The following is a 22,807-nucleotide window of genomic DNA, read 5'->3' as shown; positions in this document are numbered from 1 at the left end:
CTCGCTACAGCCTCTGCTTTCTAAATCGAACGAGAATCAAACTAAAAAGAGCTTTCTGCTTACTAATTTGCTCATTGTTCCACAGGGCTCGACTCCTCCAGTGTCCAGTCAGCAGCTAAATGGTCCCTCCAAGCAGTGACGGATAGCCCCATCTCCAGGGACGGATAGCCCCATCTCCAGGGACGGATAGCCCCATCTCCAGGGACGGATAGCCCCATCTCCAGGGACGGATAGCCCCATCTCCAGGGACGGATAGCCCCATCTCCAGGGACGGATAGCCCCATCTCCAGGGACGGATAGCCCTGATAGCCGAACAATGTTTGCTTTACTCTCACTTAAGAACAAATTCTTATTTTCAATGACGGCCTAGGAACAGTACTAATGTCAGTGGGGAAACATTACCTTCGCCAACTAACCACTTTCTCCCAGGCTCGCCTCCACTTCATGAACAGCCTGCTGATCCTCAATTTCCATAACAGAACCCTTTTAAAATGTCAGATGATATTACATGTCACACGGTTACTGAGAGATGTCAGAGATGTCAGAGCTGCAGAGATATCAGAGACAGCCGTCCAGCCAAATACATAAACTCGTGGTCATAAGTGCTGGCACACTGACTTTTTCCCACCTCAATTAACCAAACAAGAGACCTGTCCACATTTTGGTGGGTAAAATACATTCAGTAGAGAACAGTGTGGTTTAAAATGTCAAATCTGCATCAACCTGTTGAAAAAAACATGCCGAAGGCTAATTACCACAAGACTAATTACCACAAGACTAATTACCACAAGACTAATTACCACAAGACTAATTACCACAAGACTAATTTCACACGTCACAGACAAGTCTTTGAAATGGGTCACATGAAACAGCCTCGCATTTGTATGGGTTCGGGTCACTTTCTTTCAGAACAGAATATTCAAGTCGGAGGGATTTGAAAAGTACAGACCATTTGCATCTGGGTCTGAATGACACTCGGGGCTCCATTAGCGAGCGGTGAGCCTCATGCACAACCCCTTGTCGAAAATAATTAATTAAAAGGGACAAACAAGTGACCTTTTTAGGACCCCCATCGTTGTCCTGAGACAACAGGCTGGTTTGGAGTGTGACTGTCATTAAAGAATATGACATAGCAGTGGATAAGTAGGGAGGAGTAGAGGGAAATACATTTTGGCTCCTGACCAACTGTATCATCCTATAAGACCGATCCACATGATGGTTGACTAACAACACTACCCCTTACATTCATTCTCTTTCTCAGAGTGATACACTACATTATCAAAAGTATGTGGACACCTGCTCCTCAAACATCTCATTCCAAAATCATGGGCATTAATATGGAGTTGGTCCCCCCCCCTTTGTTATAGCAGCATTCTCCACTCTTCTGGGAAGGCTTTCCACCCTATTTTGGAACATTGCTGTGGGGACTTGCTTCAATTCAGTCACAAGAGCATTAGTGGTCGGGCACTGACGTTGGGCGATTAGGCCTGGCTCGCAGTCGGCGTTCCAGTTCATCCAAAAGGTGTTGGACGGGGTTCAGCCAGGTCTAACTAATGGAGACAGACATCTGACTCACTGACTCCAAGGCAAAGGCATATAGAACAGCTATGGGCAAACACAGCTTCCCTTGCATCGTTCGCCTCACTGCCAGTCCTTTCTGTAAAGACGGGCTACAATTGAACTTCCTCTTGTTCAGTGGACGAGAGAAACACAATGAGCTGGCCCGGGTAACTGGGAAAGAGGAGTCAGTTGGCGGCGAGAGAGAAGGGGGTGCACATTGTTGGCATGGTGATGACCTCTGTCATCCTCCCACTCAGGGTCGAGAGAGAGAGCGAGAGAGGAGGGTGAAAGCACGAGAGAGAGAGAGAGAGAGAGAGAGAACACTGATATCTCTCTAAAGGAAAGAGGGTCAACCATTTTCAAAAACAAAAACATACAAGATCAGAGGTCAATAACCCCAGATAACCTCTTCAACACACGCAATATATATTGAGATACCATAGCGATGGGTTTAAATTGCTCTTTTTGCTTTTGGCCATCTGGTAAACCTACAGCAACAACTGGATAATCCAGCCTTAAATTGCCTTGGCAGAGCATATTGGGTCCACTCAGCAGATACCTTGGCTGAGCATATTGGGTCCATTCAGCAGATACCTTGGCAGAGCATATTGGGTCCACTCAGCAGATACCTTGGCAGAGCATATTGGGTCCACTCAGCAGATACCTTGGCTGAGCATATTGGGTCCATTCAGCAGATACCTTGGCAGAGCATATTGGGTCCACTCAGCAGATACCTTGGCTGAGCATATTGGGTCCACTCAGCAGACACCATGGCTGAGCATATCATCCAAGATGGCATAGCAGTTCAGACGTCTTTTGTCCTCGTCTTGTCGTGTCCCGTATATATATATATATATATATATATACATATATACATATATTTACAACTTGTTTCACATACATTTTTTAAATTTTCCATAAACTCATCTTCAAAAACACTCTCCTGCAACCCGTCTCACCAATTTTTATTTATAAAAAGTATTATTTACCTCAAATCTGTAATCCTCCAAGAAGCTAGCCAGAAACTCCAAGAAGCTAGCCAGAAACTAGCCAGATGCTAGCCAGGAGCTAATCCAGAAGCCAATCAGAAGCTAGTTAGCTTCTTTACTGTCAAATCGTTAGTATTCAGCTAACCACAGTTTGTGGTCATCAGCTATCCTTTAGCTCGAAAATCTATCGCCAGTTTTGTACGGCGCAGCGCGGCTCGGAACGGAACATACCGGACCAGTTTTTCTCTCCATGTCCCTGGATTTCAACCGCTAACTCTGGACATTCATACCTGGATCTCACAGCTAGCTAGCTGCTATCCGTGTGACTATCGGCTTTCGTCGATTCCGGAGCAAACATCAATTATTCCGGAGCTAGCCAGCTGAAGAGTTCCATCAATCACTCTTGGGCTGCAGTCACCTATCCGGACCCGTTTTACTGCCTACGCGGAGCCCCACCGGGCCTTCACAACTGGACTGCCGACGTTATCTACCCGAAGGAGTTATCCGGCTGGCTCCTCCGTCGCGACGTTACCTGAACGCCCATCTGCGGCCTGCTAACCGCTAGCTGTCTTATCGGCTGCTCTCAGAATAGACAATCAGACAATTTTTTATTTTTTTATTATTATTATTTTTTTCTTCTTGGGCCTCTATAACTATATCTATTGTTTTTATTTTTGTTGTTGTTGTGTGATTTGGATTAATCCCCTCTACCACACGGAACCCCACTAATCTACTGACGGAACGCAAGAGGTGGCTAATAACAAACCTCCATCCTATGCTAGCTTGCTACCGATGGCCTGGCTAGCTGTCTAAATCACTGTGACCCCCAACCAACCTCTCCACTCACCGGACCCTTTTGATCACTCGACTAAGCATGCCTCTCCTTAATGTCAATATGTCTTGTCCATTGCTGTTCTGGTTAGTGTTTATTGGCTTATTTCACTGTAGAGCCTCTAGTCCTGCTCACTATACCTTATCCAACCTATTAGTTCAAATCAAATCAAATTTATTTATATAGCCCTTCGTACATCAGCTGATATCTCAAAGTGCTGTACAGAAACCCAACCTAAAACCCCAAACAGCAAGCAATGCAGGTGTAGAAGCACGGTGTAGTTCCACCACCCACGCAATGACATCTCCTGGTTTCAATGATGTTTCTAGAGACAATATCTCTCTCTTCATCACTCAATACCTAGATTTACCTCCACTGTATTCACATCCTACCATACCTTTGTCTGTACATTATACCTTGATGCTATTTTATCGCCCCCAGAAACCTCCTTTTACTCTATGTTCCAGACGTTCTAGACGACCAATTCTTATTGCTTTTAGCCGCACCCTTATTCTACTCCTCCTCTGTTCCTCTGGCGATGTAGAGGTGAATCCAGGCCCTGCAGTGCCTAGCTCCACTCCTATTCCCCAGGCACTCTCTTTTGACGACTTCTGTAACCGTAATAGCCTTGGTTTCATGCATGTTAACATTAGAAGCCTCCTCCCTAAGTTTGTTCTATTCACTGCTTTAGCACACTCTGCCAACCCGGATGTTCTAGCTGTGTCTGAATCCTGGCTTAGGAAGACCACCAAAAATTCTGAAATTTTAATTCCAAACTACAACATTTTCAGACAAGATAGAACTGCCAAAGGGGGCGGTGTTGCAATCTACTGCAAAGATAGCTTGCAGAGTTCTGTCCTACTATCCAGGTCTGTACCCAAACAATTTGAACTTCTACTTTTAAAAATCCACCTCTCTAAAAACAAGTCTCTCACCATTGCCGCCTGCTATAGACCACCCTCTGCCCCCAGCTGTGCTCTGGACACCATATGTTAACTGATTGCCCCCCATCTATCTTCAGAGTTCGTGCTGCTAGGCGACCTAAACTGGAACATGCTTAACACCCCAGCCATCCTACAATCTAAACTTGATGCCCTCAATCTCACACAAATTATCAATGAACCTACCAGGTACCTCCCCAAAGCCTTAAACACGGGCACCCTCATAGATACCATCCTAACCAACTTGCCCTCTAAATACACCTCTGCTGTCTTCAACCAAGATCTCAGCGATCACTGTCTCATTGCCTGCATCCGTAATTGGTCAGCGGTCAAACGACCTCCACTCATCACTGTAAAACGCTCCCTGAAACACTTCAGCGAGCAGGCCTTTCTAATCGACCTGGCCGGGGTATCCTGGAAGGATATTGATCTCATCCCGTCAGTAGAGGATGCCTGGATATTTTTTTTAAATGCCTTCCTAACCATCTCAAATAAACATGCCCCATTCAAGAAATTTAGAACCAGGAACAGATATAGCCCTTGATTCTCCCCAGACCTGACTGCCCTTAACCAACACAAAAACATCCTATGGCGTTCTGCATTAGCATCGAACAGCCCCCGTGATATGCAGCTGTTCAGGGAAGCTAGAAACCATGATACACAGGCAGTTAGAAAAGCCAAGGCTAGCTTTTTCAAGCAGAAATTTGCTTCCTGCGACACTAACTCAAAAAAGTTCTGGGACACTGTAAAGTCCATGGAGAATAAGAACACCTCCTCCCAGCTGCCCACTGCACTGAAGATAGGAAACACTGTCACCACTGATAAATCCACCATAATTGAGAATTTCAACAAGCATTTTTCTACGGCTGGCCATGCTTTCCACCTGGCTACTCCTACCCCGGTCAATAGCACTGCACCCCCCACAGCAACTCGCCCAAGCCTTCCCCATTTCTCCTTCTCCCAAATCCGTTCAGCTGATGTTCTGAAAGAGCTGCAAAATCTGGATCCCTACAAATCAGCCGGGCTAGACAATCTGGACCCTTTCTTTCTAAAATTAGCTGCCGAAATTGTTGCCACCCCTATTACTAGCCTGTTCAACCTCTTTCGTGTCGTCTGAGATTCCCAAAGATTGGAAAGCAGCTGCGGTCATCCCCCCCTCAAATGATTGCCTCGCCTGGTTCACCAACTAGTTCTCTGATAGAGTTCAGTGTGTCAAATCGGAGGGTCTGCTGTCCGAAACTCTGGCAGTCTCTATGGGGGTGCCACAGGGTTCAATTCTTGGACCGACTCTCTTCTCTGTATACATCAATGAGGTCGCTCTTGCTGCTGGTGAGTCTCTGATCCACCTCTACGCAGACAACACCATTCTGTATACTTCTGGCCCTTCTTTGGACACTGTTAACAACCCTCCAGGCAAGCTTCAATGCCATTACAACTCTCCTTCCGTGGCCTCCAATTGCACTTAAATACAAGTAAAACTAAATGCATGCTCTTCAACCGATCGCTACCTGCACCTACCCGCCTGTCCAACATCACTACTCTGGACGGCTCTGACTTAGAATACGTGGACAACTACAAATACTTAGGTGTCTGGTTAGACTGTAAACTCTCCTTCCAGACCCATATCAAACATCTCCAATCCAAAGTTAAATCTAGAATTGGCTTCCTATTTCGCAACAAAGCATCCTTCACTCATGCTGCCAAACATACCCTTGTAAAACTGACCATCCTACCAATCCTCGACTTTGGCGATGTCATTTACAAAATAGCCTCCAATACCCTACTCAACAAATTGGATGCAGTCTATCACAGTGCAATCCGTTTTGTCACCAAAGCCCCATATACTACCCACCATTGCGACCTGTACGCTCTCGTTGCCTGACCCTCGCTTCATACTCGTCGCCAAACCCACTGGCTCCATGTCATCTACAAGACCCTGCTAGTTAAAGTCCCCCCTTATCTCAGCTCGCTGGTCACCATAGCATCTCCCACCTGTAGCACACGCTCCAGCAGGTATATCTCTCTAGTCACCCCCAAAACCAATTCTTTCTTTGGCCGCCTCTCCTTCCAGTTCTCTGCTGCCAATGACTGGAACGAACTATAAAAATCTCTGAAACTGGAAACACCTAGCTTTAAGCACCAACTGTCAGAGCAGCTCACAGATTACTGCACCTGTACATAGCCCACCTATAATTTAGCCCAAACAACTACCTCTTTCCCTACTGTATTTAATTTATTTATTTATTTTGCTCCTTTGCACCCCATTATTTATATTTCTACTTTGCACATTCTTCCACTGCAAAACTACCATTCCAGTGTTTTACTTGCTATATTGTATTTACTTTGCCATCATGGCCTTTTTTTGCCTTTACCTCCCTTTTCTCACCTCATTTGCTCACATCATATATAGACTTGTTTATACTGTATTATTGACTGTATGTTTGTTTTACTCCATGTGTAACTCTGTGTCGTTATATGTGTCGAACTGCTTGCTTTATCTTGGCCAGGTCGCAATTGTAAATGAGAACTTGTTCTCAACTTGCCTACCTGGTTTAATAAAGGTGAAATAAATAAATAAAAATATTGGGTCCACTCAGCAGATACCTTGGCTGAGCATATTGGGTCCACTCAGCAGATACCTTGGCTGAGCATATTGGGTCCACTCAGCAGATACCTTGGCAGAGCATATTGGGTCCACTCAGCAGATAGTGGAGTGTTTGTGTGAAAGAAAAGCGTGGCTGACAGGAATGCCACAATTAATAATTTGTGCGATTCCTGCCTCAAGACGTCAGATAAACACGATGAAATATGCACAGCATGTTCAGAAGACGATTATTGACATGAGCAAACAGATGATATGAGTTATAACCATTTCTCAGCACACAGGGTTCAACAGAGAGACCTTTACCATGCCGGTGTGCCAAAGGTCAGAGCAGAGAGGCCTTTACCGTGCTGGTATTCCAAAGGTCACAGAGGCCTTTACTGTGCCGGTGTGCCAAAGGTCACAGATCAGAGGGGCTATAACAACCACCACACACTCCAACAAAACCTAACCATCTCTCTGCTCGGGTTCTCTATTCGAGGAAATGGCCTACCTCTTAAGCATCACTCATTTACTTCCTGTCCAAATTCTGCCATCCAACTTCAATGCAGACCAACCCAGAATACTGTAAGAAAAAAACATTTTAATTGACATTCTGCCACAGCCATCATTTATCCTAGAATGTCTAGAATGCCTATGGCGTACAATTCATTCTGACCTAGAGCTATGCAGACAAAAACACTGCAGACCATTCAGCCTCTGAATGTCACAGTGACTTGCTGTGTACAGTATATTAGAGGACCAAGCGGAGCGTAGGACTGCTTCATTACTGAGCCCTTCATGGAGTAGGGCCCTCGTGCCTGCCATGTGTTGGTAGTACGGAGGATTGGAGATTAAAAAATAGACATTGTGAAGTGAAGCAGCATCAATGGCTATGATGAATGTGGGAAATGTCAAGAGTCAGTGCATATTGTCCCCGAATACCATGAATAGAAAATCCCAATTCCACGATAATCATTAAAAAGGTTCATTTTTATTCAAGGTTTAGTTTATCGTCATGGTGTACAACATTGGCAGCTAAGAGCTACATTTCAGTGCAGTCCATGCCTAAATAAAGAAAGCTAATATTTAATTAAAATTAAGTGATAGATGTCCACAATGTCAGGAAATGAAAATCAGTATGCAAAAATTATCTTGGAGTCTTTGTTCCTGTGAAGTCATTTTTCTTTGAGATTGAAAACACGTCTGACTTCACCAGGAGGGAGAAGCGTGTTTAAATTGTTGCCGGGAAGAAAACGTGTTGGAGAGATTAGAAGCTAGATAAAAGGGTATGCAACTACACATCACTCAGGAGGGACGTTTTGGGGTTTGGCACTGAGGCATTGTTCTTAACTAAGCCTTCGGATGCTGCACCCTCAATAGGCTCTCATCGACAGCCGCCCATAGTGTCTGTGGCCATCATTAGCATCTCCATAGCAGGGAACTTCTTTTTTCCCCTGTTGCTCATTGCTGCTAGCAAGACACCCTGCAAAGGTGCACTTGAATACTCTCAAATACTGGAGCGTGAACACACACACACACACACACACACACACACAGGAAGTGAGAAATGTCCTGCGGCTACATGGGATACAAATGTCCTTTACCGTTTTTACAGTACAAGTCTCTTCTTTCCAACCCCCGTTAGCATTAAAACACAATAGCTGCATTATTAATAGCATGTTTTGAACTGATCATCTGGGTTACTGTTACTGTCAGCCCAAACCTTATGTTAAGAGACCCTTTCCTAATGCAGATGAATGATGGGGACCTTTGGGTAGTAGTGAAATCTGCTGTCCCTTCACGGGACTGCCTCAATGTGGGCCTGCCTCCCGTCTCTCGTCCCCATCGTCCAATTATGAAACACGAGTGTGGCTGCTCCCTTACAAACTCACATAAAGGATATTTGAGTCCCCCCCCCCCCTTGGCAATGACGATAGGTAGGAAACCTAACACTGCACTAGCTTGGGTTAGTAGCTACCAGCAATAAATCATTTTTCAATAGGTTCTGTGTCAATAGCTTGTCACAATAGGTTCGGTGTCAATAGCTTGTCACAATAGGTTCTGTGTCAATAGCTTGTCACAATAGGTTCTGTGTCAATAGCTTGTCACAATAGGTTCTGTGTCAATAGCTTGTCACAATAGGTTCTGTGTCAATAGCTTGTCACAATAGGTTCTGTGTCAATAGCTTGTCACAATAGGTTCTGTGTCAATAGCTTGTCACAATAGGTTCTGTGTCAATAGCTTGTCACAATAGGTTCTGTGTCTATGAGTGTATGCAGAGAAATACTGTAATCCCTGGTTTCTTACTGACTGGTACAGTAGCTGCAAGTCTGTACTTTGTGTAGACAAGACTAGCCCCGTTTAAAAACTCACCTAAGAAGGAGTGGTTTAGGGAAAACGCCTACACTTCCCTTCTGCTTAAAAGGAACATCACGTCCCCACGAACAGTCAGCATATTCATTATTGGGCAACAACAAGGCAATCCTGTAGAAAATCCCTGGATGGATATTTGGATCAGTGGCACAAGTACAGACGGTTAGCGCAGCGTATCTCAACATGAATAGCAGCAGCAAAATAAGGCTTCATGCATGGCCAAATGTAGCCAATCTGTCAAAACACACTTTAACAAGTGGGGCCACAGAACAGCAAAAGAACAGACCCTCATTTCATAGACGTGTTTCCATAAGTAAACTCTTCCCCCTAACTTGAGCAATGCTCACTTTTCAGTACTGGGAGAAGGTAGGCTGGTAGAGCTCCTGTTCTGAGATTCAGTTTTTCCAACAGACAACTTCACAGGACCGCAAGAGTAGGTCCTTTTTTCTCCCACTCCAGCTTCTATTAGCACACAACAAATTCTCCAGTGTTACATGTTTCCCAGAATGCCTTGCCTTTCTGGTGAATTGTGGAGTTACCACCCATGACTGTATTTGTTAGTGATAAGAGACATGGTTTTTGCATTCTTTTTTGTCCTATGGCCTTCACACCAAGTGAGATCCTAAGTGCATATATTATTCAACATGTTACAAGCATAATTTTTTTGTAAAGGCTTTAATTTGAGGGCTTAGGTTTGCCTTAATACAGTGGCCTGAAACACATGGTTTTTAGGAATGCAGGTCACATTATGCTGCATTGCAAAGTGAAATTCCTAATGGAATCCAGCTAGTTGGGATATCCAACATATGGCATTTTTTTTAATTTTTTTAATTTTAAATTTATTTAACCAGGCAAGTCAGTTAAGAACAAATTCTTATTTTCAATGACGGCCTAGGAACAGTGGGTTAACTGCCTGTTCAGGGGCAGAACGACAGATTTGTACCTTGTCAGCTCGGGGATTTGAACTTGCAACCTTTCAGTTACTAGTCCAATGCTCTAACCACTAGGCTACCCTGCCATTCACCAATAACCTGAATTCAGAATGACTGCCGGGTTGGGAAGTCTAAGATAGGAGACTACCTAAACTGGAACAACAATTTCAGTAATGGGTGGAATAAAACAGATTGGATTCGTTTAGAAAAACGTATGTTATATTTGAGTAGCATAAGATTAATTAATCCATGTATAAAAACATAGATATTGAAAAAAATCTGCCTGCAATAGAGCATTTTGGGAAATATGATAATGATGGGTGTGGTTTTGGTTAAACACTGGTTATTAACACCAACACTTGGGTTATTTTTACACCAACAAGTGTTAATGTAACACCTGAATCAACACTAGAAATGTTAGGTAACACTGGCCAATCTGCTGTGCATGTAAATGGCTGTCCTGGGAGGAGTGAACATGAAGGGCCGCCTGTAAACTCCCAACAAAAAAAACAAGCTTTGCCATTCAAGGAAGTAAGGGAATAACACTGTCATTCTGTCTCCTATACGCCTGGCTAACCAGAAAACTGTGAACACAACAACAGCCTGAGTCTCAACAGGGACCTTAGAACAGAGGGATGGAAGACTAGTAGATCATCTAGACCAACATGTTCTGGCTGCCCTGAAGCTTAATCACACCAGATTTACATTCTGGTCATCATCATTCTCTCAGAGTAAGAGATCACATGGACGGCTGCTCTAGTGGACGGCTGCTCCCTATACAGACCACCTTCAGACTAGTCTATAACCAAGCTCCCTAGACAGACCACCTTCAGACTAGTCTATAACCAAGCTCCCTAGACAGATCACATTCAGACTAGTCTATAACCAAGCTCCCTAGACAGACCACCTTCAGACTAGTCCATAACCAAGCTCCCTAGACAGACCACCTTCAGATGTCTCTACAGCCTGATAGGTATGAGATCCACCAGAGGAAAGCTTTCGGCATGGAAAGGACAGCGGCACACACAAAGTGTCACAGAGGTTAGCCAGTTGCAGCTAGTGTAACTTACACGCACGTGAAGCAACTGCAGGGGGCATGATGATATCCACTCCAGGCAGAGTTGGGTAGGTACCAGGTGTATCAGAAGTCTAGCGTGTGGGTGTCAGTGTTCAAGCGAAGGGAGGCCTACTTGCCCCTGTTCAACGGCACATGATTAGTACCACTGCACCCCTGTAGCTCCTCCTGGGCTTCTTCTATATTTAGCGGCCTCCTACAGTCAGCGGGGATCAGGAAGTGTCTGTCGGTTCAGCTTCAGAGGACGCTGACCTGTTACCTGATAGCCTGGCCACTGATGCCAGGGCCAGGCTGAGGACCGCAGGAAGGCTTACGCGGTGCTGTAAAGCTTAGTTGCATCATAGACCCAGCACTTAGCCAGAGAGCAGAGGCTGTAGGGTGAGTCTCATTAAACGAAAGAGGCTGTAGGGGGCATCTCAATAGACAAAATAGGCTGTAGGGTGCATCTCATTAGTCTAAAGTGGCTTCTTCTCCTAGTCTCCTCTCCTTTGCATGCACTGATATGAAAAGTGTGAATAGGTTTAAAGGAAAATGAAATGTGGAGAAGACTAGGTTTTTAACCTCCCTCTCAGGTCCAACTAATTCACCTCACCGATCACATCTCCACAAGGTTTCTGTTCCCCTGAATTAACTTCATAGTGGGTGTGAGCAGTCTATAAAAACAGACCCACTGATTGACATGCCATAGTTAGAAGAGACTGACAGACCGATAGCACTGACAAATGTTGTCTGTAGTCTAATTACTCTACAACATTCACACACTGGTTTCACTACTTGGCTTTGTGTTCTGGCTGTTCATTTTTCTCCCAGAATGACATGTGTGAACCTCTTTCAGAGTCTCTGATTGTATGAATGTAGTAGGCCAGACGCTAGAAGGAATCTGCTCTTTTTCCTCCAGTGCCTCGCTCGAACATCACAGAAGCAAAATGGGATGTTATTTGGGCCGGAGTGGATCAGAAACGCTAAATGTATTCAGGTAAAAAAAAATGGAATGAGCAAAAGGAGCTTCTAATCCTCAACAGCCTGAAAACGCACTTTCATATGGTCGCCGGCCAATAAATGCTAGTCGCTCGCACGAGTCCTTCTTTTAAAAACGCAGACTGGGAGACAAGATACTAATTGCAACAGGCACACTTGCTTGCCAAAGAGCCAATTCCCTGAGAAATGTATCAGACTCTCTGCGTCAACAGAATGCTATAGTAGGAAGGAGGAGGGTGAAAACCCTAACAATAAAAATCACTATTGAAGAAGCGATGTGGCCTGGCTGGATATACCAGTTGGCTGTAATGTGACTAAGATTGTCACACTGAAAGGTAAAACCGCATAACAATAGCAGTTGCTAGGGGAAAAAAAAAAACTGGGCTCATGCTAATGTTTTAGCCTGGTTTACTTGGTTTGGTTCAATGCCCAAAGTCAGGCCCTCTGGTTTGGGTTGGACTGTGTTGGCAAATGCCTTCCAAGTGCACATTCCCAAAGGGGAAATAGTTTTGTATTCCACTGCCAACTATTCCAAGCCAGCACTTTCCTGAGCCATAATGGGCCGCTGTCACAGTACCAGTATCTTGACCCTCGCCCTCCTCACGTCAGAGAGTGAGAGAGCGAGCTAAAAAAGAATGCTTCTGACACACAACGGAGAGGCGGGGCTACAGCATTCCAGGTTGACATCCTAAACTATGTAGCCAGCTCCAACATTTCCATACAGGCCTGCATCACAACAATGTAAAATAATGCAAAGTGTCTGTACCTGTTCAGATGGGGAGGTAACGCGTGAGGAGTCACCACAGATATAAATGGAACAAATTCCTAGAAGTTGTGCGGGCACACATTCCGATTCATTCACATTAGTCCAGTCATGAAATAAACTGAGGCTTTCCTTTCTCGTCTGAAAACACCATCACTACATTAACCAAATCAAAGCAGGAGCGGGGAAATGAACAGGGGACTCTTCTAAAGACAACTGTGTAAGATTAGAAGCTAGAGGACATGTTGACTCTGAGGGAACGGTCACTATTGGGGACATTACACTGCACGCCAGAGTAAAATTCAAGTTATGACAGAGATCATCGCCATGCATACCGACACTCCTGTAACAAAATCAGCACTATGAATTTACTCAAAGTTACAGTGATGACGCATTAACCTCTCAGCTCCGTAGCGTCCGTGCTGTGGTTATTCTTGTCAAACAGGGTCTGGTATGACTTTAGGTCAACGAACTTCCACGACCCCATCCAGCTCTACCACTGCGGTGTCCTTGAGGCTGATGTTATCAGCTGCTGCCGCTGATTGGGCAACAGTGCAAAGAAAGAGAAATTAAAAAGTCAAATGTAAATCGGCACTCGTCAATGACAACCAAATATATTGGTCTGGGCACATGCCTATGCCTTCCCGGTTAGGAAGAGTTGACATCCCATTACCATTTGAGTAATTTAGCAGACACTCTTATCCAGAGAGATTTACAGTGGAAAGAATGATAAATTAAAAGTGTCAGGAACACACACACTGGCCCACCTGTGCAGTAAACCTGTCAGAAGTACAATAACAACATAGTAGTACCAGTGAGAGTACCCTGTTGAACTCATCCTTTAAGACCGTGACTTCCCATCTGCTGAGTCTGACCCATATGCTAAGTATACTCAGTCTCTGCTGATGTCACAAGGCCACAGCTCCCAGCAACCCAGAGAGTAAGTCTACTTATTATGAGGGTGTCATCTTCTGTAATGTTGCCATAGTGACGCATCTTTCCCCTCTCTGCTGGGTCAGCCAGCTCGGGGTCCTCCTTGAGACTCCCTGTGCCAGGTCCCCGTGTCAGGATATGAACCATGACTACTCCTCAGGGTTATTTCCTATATGATCATCGCCACTGGACATCTGCGTGTGTGTCAGTCCGTCCGTCTGACGTATCCATTATCACATGGTCTAGAGAGGTCGATAGTCAGACAGGGATCCGTGTCAGAATGATGTAACAATTCAATTGTCAAATGTTTCTGCTCTAGTAGATGTTAACTGGTTCATGTTGTGGGGGATGGTCTCGATGAGCTACTAATCTTCCCATCCCTCTGTTCTACTTCCCTGTTGAGACTCGGGCTGTGTTGTGGGTTCCCAAGGCAGCAGCCAATGACAATCCTTCATAAAAATACATTTGGATCCAGGGGTGTAATGGATATTGGACAGTGTGGTGTAGCCCACCCAACCCTTCAATGTAGGCCAACATGAGACAAGACCCTGACTATCTGGGTTAGTGATGGAGAAAGCCTTCTGTATGAAAGGGGTGGATTACACAGAAGGTAGCAGCTGTGCATTTTGATTTTCATTCAGATTGCAGCTGATTTTTTACAGCATTAGAGAATCAATAGAGAATACTTAAATCACAGTTAGTTTATAACAACATTGAAATGTATTATTCTCAATGAACAGGGGTGTAAGTAAGGTAGGCTATTTGCAAAGAAGAGTTGGCCTGTTTGATGTGAACATAGACAGGTGTGGCATTCTTTCCCAATCAACTGCAATATATATATATTTATTTTACACCACACTGCCCCCCCCCCCCTCCCCCCAAAATACAATATATTGCAGTTGATTGGGAAAGAATGCCACACCTGTCTATGTTCACATCAAACAGACCAGCTCTTCTACGCAAATGGTCTACCCCCCTGTTCATTGAGAATAATACATTTCAATTTTGTAATAAACTGTGATTTAAGTATTCTCTATTGATTTCCCAAAGGCAATATTGCGCATGTCACATCATCCCATTTCTTCACCACGACTCACCTAATGTTTTGACAGCAATCTGCCGCGTTAAAGGTGGAGGTAGGTTGATACACACCAAATCCACATCCTGATGCAGCAAAACGTCGTCGATTCTATTGGTATAAAACGGTACGTTCATTTCTTTGGCCAGCTCCTCGGCTTCCTCCTGAGTCCGTCCCCATAAAGCCTTGACGGCGAATCCTTCGTTCTTCAAAAGCGGGATAATCACCCGCGTGGTCAAGCTGGTGCCAAACACGCCGACCCCGGGAAGCATGACTCGAGTCCCGGTATTCACAACCAGCTTCACAGCATACCCACCCGGCAGACGCGGGGAGAAACGCGATTGTTAACATCAGGTTGGTGATCCACCTGCGCAAATAGACCGGGCACCTCGCATTTTAGCATCTGTTCTACTCCATTTGTCATAGATATTTTCCTATACACCGTTATTCCAACTATAACACGATAAGCCGTGTGTTATATCTACATGTGCAAAATGCACCCTTCTTTATCATCTGCGATCGCGCACGGCACTCACCGATGGACAAGGCATCTTTCCTGTAACGCCCTCGTTACAGATAACGAAACCACGAATATGAGTCAGAATTTCCTGTTTGCAGTGTTCTACTAGGGTTGTGAAAATGCATACCAATCGCATTCAATAAGCCTGCGGGATTCCTGTATTTAAACGCATGCAACGCCGATGATCCAGCTTTATTATAACGATTGTTATTGATGTTGCAACCCAGTTATCCACTGACTGTGCTCGATACGTCAGCCTCCCAGCATGATCCCCTCCCCGTTTTAACCCTCTCGTTCCTGGCATGAATGTAACGCTCACCATAGTGCAGCCCTTACAAAACTAGGGGTCGCGACCCCATGTGGGTACGCCTGATATGAAAATGGGGTCGAGGGAGAATTTTCAAAATCCTGGTAATTTATTTTGAAATCAAAATAAATTATCGTATTTCTCTCAATCATTGTAATATGCTTAACCTTAAATCTAAATAAAAATTATTCAAATCTAAAAGTTAAATTTCAACCAGAGAGCGTCCTTAGATCAAGGGAAAAGCCGCACTTGAATCCTTCCCACCGTGATTTATTGCAGAGATTTTGATATTACTGGCCTCAATTGATATCATGCAACTAATGTGTGGGGTGGCAGAGACACAAAAACTCGCATCAATACCGTTGTCAGATAACTCTGTGAAACAAAAAATGTATGCTATAGCTAGCAATCAAGAGGAAACTGACTGAACGACTCAAACTCCCCACCGAATGCTCACCAAATAGACGTTAGCTGTGAGGGCCGAGATGCATAGACTTTGGTTCGCTACATGTTGTGGTATGCTATTCAAGAGGACATATTGTTCTGTCTCACGATTCCGGAGCATGAAACGGCACAGTGGATGTTCAGTGTGCTGCGTGGCTATATTGACGAAAAACAGATTCCATGGTATCAAAAGGTACAGATTTGGCATAGATAGGGCTCCATCCATCTATTGCAGGACGGCGCGCAGGCCTCTACACTCTAGTTATGAATGTGTCTCCCTCTGCCATACAGACCTATTGTTTGATACACCCACTGAGCTAGAATGGATACACCGAGAGCAACCGGCCAGCGCAGAACTCGGGTATAGATATATATACTATGCCTATGTCCGGACCTCTGGCAGTCTCTATGGGGGTGCCACAGGGTTCAATTCTTGGACCGACTCTCTTCTCTGTATACATCAATGAGGTCGCTCTTGCTGCTGGTGAGTCCCTGATCCACCTCTACGCAGACGACACCATTCTGTATACTTCCGGCCCTTCTTTGGACACTGTGTTAACAACCCTCCAGGCAAGCTTCAATGCCATACAACTCTCCTTCCGTGGCCTCCAATTGCTCTTAAATACAAGTAAAACTAAATGCATGCTCTTCAACCGATCGCTACCTGCACCTAGCCGCCTGTCCAACATCACTACTCTGGACGGCTCTGACTTAGAATACGTGGACAACTACAAATACTTAGGTGTCTGGTTAGACTGTAAACTCTCCTTCCAGACCCATATCAAACATCTCCAATCCAAAGTTAAATCTAGAATTGGCTTCCTATTTCGCAACAAAGCATCCTTCACTCATGCTGCCAAACATACCCTTGTAAAACTGACCATCCTACCAATCCTCGACTTTGGCGATGTCATTTACAAAATAGCCTCCAATACCCTACTCAACAAATTGGATGCAGTCTATCACAGTGCAATCCGTTTTATCACCAAAGCCCCATATACTACCCACCATTGCGACCTGTACGCTCTCGTTGGCTGGCCCTCGCTTCATACTCGTCGCCAAACCCACTGGCTCCATGTCATCTACAAGACCCTGCTAGGTAAAGTCCCCCCTTATCTCAGCTCGCTGGTCACCATAGCATCTCCCACCTGTAGCACACGCTCCAGCAGGTATATCTCTCTAGTCACCCCCAAGACCAATTCTTTCTTTGGCCGCCTCTCCTTCCAGTTCTCTGCTGCCAATGACTGGAACGAACTACAAAAATCTCTGAAACTGGAAACACTTATCTCCCTCACTAGCTTTAAGCACCAACTGTCAGAGCAGCTCACAGATTACTGCACCTGTACATAGCCCACCTAAAATTTAGCCCAAACAACTACCTCTTTCCCAACTGTATTTAATTTTTATTTATTTATTTATTTTGCTCCTTTGCACCCCATTATTTTTTTATTTCTACTTTGCACATTCTTCCATTGCAAAACTACCATTCCAGTATTTTACTTGCTATATTGTATTTACTTTGCCATCATGGCCTTTTTTTGCCTTTACCTCCCTTCTCACCTCATTTGCTCACATTGTATATAGACTTGTTTATACTGCATTATTGACTGTATGTTTGTTTTTACTCCATGTGTAACTCTGTGTCGTTTTATCTGTCGAACTGCTTTGCTTTATCTTGGCCAGGTCGCAATTGTAAATGAGAACTTGTTCTCAACTTGCCTACCTGGTTAAATAAAGGTAAAATAAAATAAATAAAATAAAAATAAAATGTAGCAGACATATTTGGGAATGATCTTCGCCCCCAGATAGATGAACACGTCATAAGCCATTAAATAAATGTTTAGAATGGCATGAAATTAGCTTTAAAACGGCAAAAAAGAAATCAGCCTCATGGCAAAATGTGTAGCGTATCGGGAATTTAGGTCAGATATTTTATTTGCACATTTCGGGGAATTTTACGAGGGAAAATATTTGTTGTGTAAATTGTTTAAATACTTGAAATATTATTTATTTACATGTCTGCTCTTGTGCAGATGAAAGGAACCCAATTTCAAACTATTCAAAAAAAGTGTATAACCAATAATGGATATTAACTGAACAATTATATTGTGTAGCCCTCTGTGACATTAAAGAGCATTTCTCTCAAAACTGTGATTCCTAAAAGATGTGTAAGGAGATGTGGTCAACACTGTGATTTTTGTCTAAAATCCTAAATTAATCAGGAATGAGCAAAGTCAGCTGTACCATACTAATACGGTTGATTGTTTAAATCTATGTTGGAATCACCATGACTACAACCATAAACTGTAAACTCCATCGGCCTCATATAATATTCATTTGGGTTCACATGTTACATTTAATTAGGTTTTCGAGTCATAAATGGAGGAAAAACGAAATTGTTACTGTGTATACCACTAATGAAGAATAATTCAATTTTTGTCAACTCCGTAAACAAAAATCTGATGGTGCTGATGTTTAACGTCAACTCCTTCAGAGTGCTGAAATATCCGATAGCATGTTTTTATTGGGGATTTTCAAATGAATAATGTTCCATATTGTATATATGGGGGGCACCAACAACACTCAATTGTTTTAAACATAATTTCTGACTTGTGGAATTTCTCAGATTAGGGTAGAGAACTAGTTCCCTCTTGCATCTTTAATCGCTGCAGTGAAATTGATCATCAGATTCCTCATTATTTCATAGAATACTGGAAGTTTGCAGGCCTTCTATTTACGTTCAGCCTTTCTAAGTTCACTTTTTAAGGCACGAGTGTGGTCATTTAACCTGGGTGAGACTCATGGCAGACAGTTTAATCTTGGTTTTAACTGGTGTCACTGAGTCTAAAGTAGCATCACATACAGTGCCTTCGGGAAGTATTCAGACCCCTTGATGTTACAGCCTTATTCTAAAATGGATTTAAAAAAGAATCCTCAGCAATCTACACACAATACTCCAAAATGACAAAATGAAAAGATTTTTGCAAATGTATAAAATGAAATGCATTTACATAAGTATTCAGACCCTTTGTTATGAGACTCGAAATTGAGCTCAGGTGCATCCTGTTTCCATTGATCATCCTTGATGTTTATACAACTTGATTGGAGTTCACCTGTGGTAAATTAAATTGATTGGACATGATTTGGAAAGGCACTCACCTGTCTATATAAAGGTCCCATAGTTGACAGTGCATGTCAGAGTAAAAACCAAGCCATGAGGTCAAAGGAATTGTCCATAGAGCTCAGAGACAGGATTTTGTCGAGGCACAGATCTGGGGAAAGGTACCAAAACATTTCTGCAGCATTGAAGGTCCCCAAGAACACAGTGGCCTCCATCATTCTTAAACGGAATAAGTTTGGAACCACCAAGACTCTTCCTAGAGCTGACCGCCCGGCCAAACTGAGCAATCCGGGGAGAAGGGCCTTGGTCGGGGAGGTGACCAAGAACCTGATAGTCACTCTGACAGAGCTCCAGAGTTACTCTGTGGAGATGGTTATCCTTCTAGAAGCTTCTCCTATCTCTGCAGCACTCTACCAATCAGGCCTTTATGGTAGTGATCAGCCGGAAGCCACTCCTCAGTAAACAGCACATGACAGCCCACCTAGAGTTTGTCAAAAGGCACCTAAAGACTCTCAGACCATGAGAAACAAGATTAACTCTTTGGCCTGAATGCCAAGTGTCTCGTCTGGAGGAAACCTGGCACCATCCTTACGGTGAAGCATGATGGGGGCAGCATCATGCTGTGGGGATGTTTTTCAGGGGCAGGAACTGGGAGACTAGTCAGGATTGAGGCATAGCAGAACGGATCAAAGTACAGAGAGATCCTTGATGAAAACCTGCTCCAGAGCACTCAGGACTTCAGACTGGGGCGAAGATTCACCTTCCAACAGGACAATGACCCTAAGTACACAGCCAAGACAACGCACAAGTGGCTTCGGGACAAGTCTCTGAATGTCCTTGAGTGGCCCAGCCAGAGCCCGGACTTGAACCCGATCTAACATATCTGGAGAGACCTGAAAATAGCTGTGCAGCAACGCTCCCCATCAAACCTGACAGAGCTTAAGGATCTGCAGAGAAGAATGGGATAAACTCCCCAAATACAGGTGTGCCAAGCTTGCAGCATCATACCCAAGAAGACTCAAGACTGTAATCACTGCCAAAGATGCTCCAACAAAGTACTGAGTAAAGGGTTTGAAGACTTACATTGGCAAGAAAAAATATGTGAACCCTTTGGAATTACCTGTATTTCTGCATAAATTGGTCAGGGAATTTGATCTGATCTTCATCTAAGTCACAACAGACAAATACTCTGCTTAAACTAAAAACAAACAATTCTACACTTTCATGTCTTTATTGAACACACTGCGTAAACATTCACAGTGCAGGGTGGGGAAAGTATGTGAACCTTTGGTTTTAATAACAGGTTGACCCTACTTTGGCAGAAATAACCTCAACCACACGTTTTCTGTAGTTGCGGATCAGACCTGCACAACGGTCAGGAGGAATTTGGGACCATTCCTCTTTACAAAACTGCTTCAGTTCAGCAATATTCTTGGGATGTCTGGTGTGAACCGCTCTCCTGAGGTCATGCCATAGCATCTCAAATCGGGTTGAGGTCAGGACTCTGACACTCCAAAAGGCGTATTTTCTTCTGATGAAGCCATTCTGTTGTTGATTTACTTCTGTGTTTTGGGTTGTTGTCCTGTTGCATCACCCAACTTCTGTTGAGTTTCAAATTGGCGGACTGATAGCCTTACATTCTCCTGAAAAATGTCTCGATACTTTTTTTTTTTGTCGATGATAGCAAGCTGTCCAGGCCCTGATCCAGAAAAGCAGCTCCAAACCATGATGCTCCCTCCACCATACTTTACAGTTGGGATGAGGGATTGATGTTGGTGTGCTGTGCATTTTTTTCTCCACACTTAGTGTTGTGTGTTCTTTCCAAACAACTCAACTTAAGTTTCATCTGTCCACAGAATATTTTGCCAATAGCGCTGTGGAACATCCAGATGCTCTTTTGCAAACTTCAGACGTGCAGCAATGTTTTTTTTGGGACAGCAGTGGCTTCTTCTGTGGTGTCCTCCCATGAACACCATTCTTGTTTAGTTTATAATTCCAAAGGTTTCAAATTTTTTCTTGCCACTGTATGTAAATGTGATATTTCTGACTCTGGACCAGCGGTTATTAAGGGCAATTCAACTTCGGAGTGAGGGGTTACAGGGCTTGGGGTCGCTATGCATTCATCTCCCTTCTCCACCTTGAAGCAGCCACAGTGCAGGCTTGCAGGATGGCAAAGAGAATCCATCTGGTGAGCGTCCATACGAGCCTGTAGGTATAGGATGGACATGGGACTAGTAAGGGACATGGTTTACAAGCACTGGCTTGTTTTAACCTACCTACAATAACGGAGACCAACACATTCCACATAGGCTATGTGGAGCTTCAGTCACCATGACTACCCATTCTCATGTCTGAGCAAGAAGTGTTCAAGCCAAAAGTGAGGCCAGCAGGCTCATGCCAAGGTGAGTCATCTGTGTGTGTGTGTGTGTGTGTGTGTATGACACAGTATCACAAACAAACGGAATAACATTGCAACACACTTTGCTTCTGGTATGTCTTCTCTCTCTCTCCGTTTGCTCTCTAATTTAATTCAATCCTCGTGCTGTTGATTTGCTGAAGATGGCAGTGATGTCCTGCTATGGGCCATGTAACCGTGCGGAATGTGACTGGGGAGTCTGTCTGTCTGGCTAGGAGGAGTGACAAGAGGCACCGAGGTTGGGACGAGGGCAACGACTTACCTTGGCTCTGGTTGGCTCTCCTTGGCTCTGGTTGGCTCTGGTTGGCTCTCCTTGGCTCTGGTTGGCTCTCCTTGGCTCTGGTTGGCTTTCCTTGGCTCTGGTTGGCTCTCCTTGGCTCCGATTGGCTCTCCTTGGCTCTCCTTGGCTCTGATTGGCTCTCCTTGGCTCTGGTTGGCTCTCCTTGGCTCTGGTTGGCTCTCCTTGGCTCTGGTTGGCTCTCCTTGGCTCTGGTTGGCTCTCCTTGGCTCTGGTTGGCTGTCCTTGGCTCTGGTTGGGACCTACTGGGGATAGAGTGTTAGTATGGAAGCCTGAATGTACTCAAAACATTTTCTCTGTCCACCAACATGACAAAATAGGAGTGTCACCACACACACACACACACACACACACACACACACAAACCCCAAATCCTTCCCCTGGTTTGACATAGAGATAAAGTGGTGGTAGCCATCCTTCCTGTAAAGTGATACAGGACCTATAGCGCTTTTACAGCACCAACAGCTTGTCGTGATTGTATTGTAACCAACAATTCCTCTGACTTGTTATATAAAACTCGTGTTAAAACTGTAGGTAGGTTAACTTTACATAGAACACTAAATACACAAATATATGTTCCGAAATGAGTATTTATATGTTAGCAAGAGCAAGACGGAATATGCACTGAAATCAGTGGCTGTCAGATGCTGTTTAAGATGAGGG

The 22,807-nt window shown here is 44.2% G+C and overlaps 1 protein-coding gene across 2 annotated transcripts in view; it reads right to left on the bottom strand.

Annotated features, from left to right (window-relative positions):
• Positions 1–22,163, bottom strand: part of LOC109909769 (glucose-fructose oxidoreductase domain-containing protein 1-like) — a 38,656-nt gene extending 16,493 nt beyond the window's left edge. The window contains exon 1 of one of the 2 annotated variants that reach the window (XM_020508786.2): positions 22,109–22,163. Coding sequence is in view for 1 of the 2 variants with exons in the window: in XM_020508785.2 (XP_020364374.1) it covers positions 15,058–15,310 (253 nt within the window). In the remaining variant the exon portion in view is untranslated. Of the gene's footprint in view, positions 1–15,057; positions 15,862–22,108 lie in introns of those variants that run through there. The other variant, XM_020508785.2, reaches the window with a different exon arrangement.
• Positions 22,164–22,807: the final 644 nt, after the last annotated feature.

Source organism: Oncorhynchus kisutch, linkage group LG18 (assembly GCF_002021735.2).
Source record: "Oncorhynchus kisutch isolate 150728-3 linkage group LG18, Okis_V2, whole genome shotgun sequence".
Taxonomy (NCBI): Eukaryota; Metazoa; Chordata; class Actinopteri; order Salmoniformes; family Salmonidae; genus Oncorhynchus; species Oncorhynchus kisutch.
This window is presented reverse-complemented; position numbering and strand designations above follow the sequence as displayed.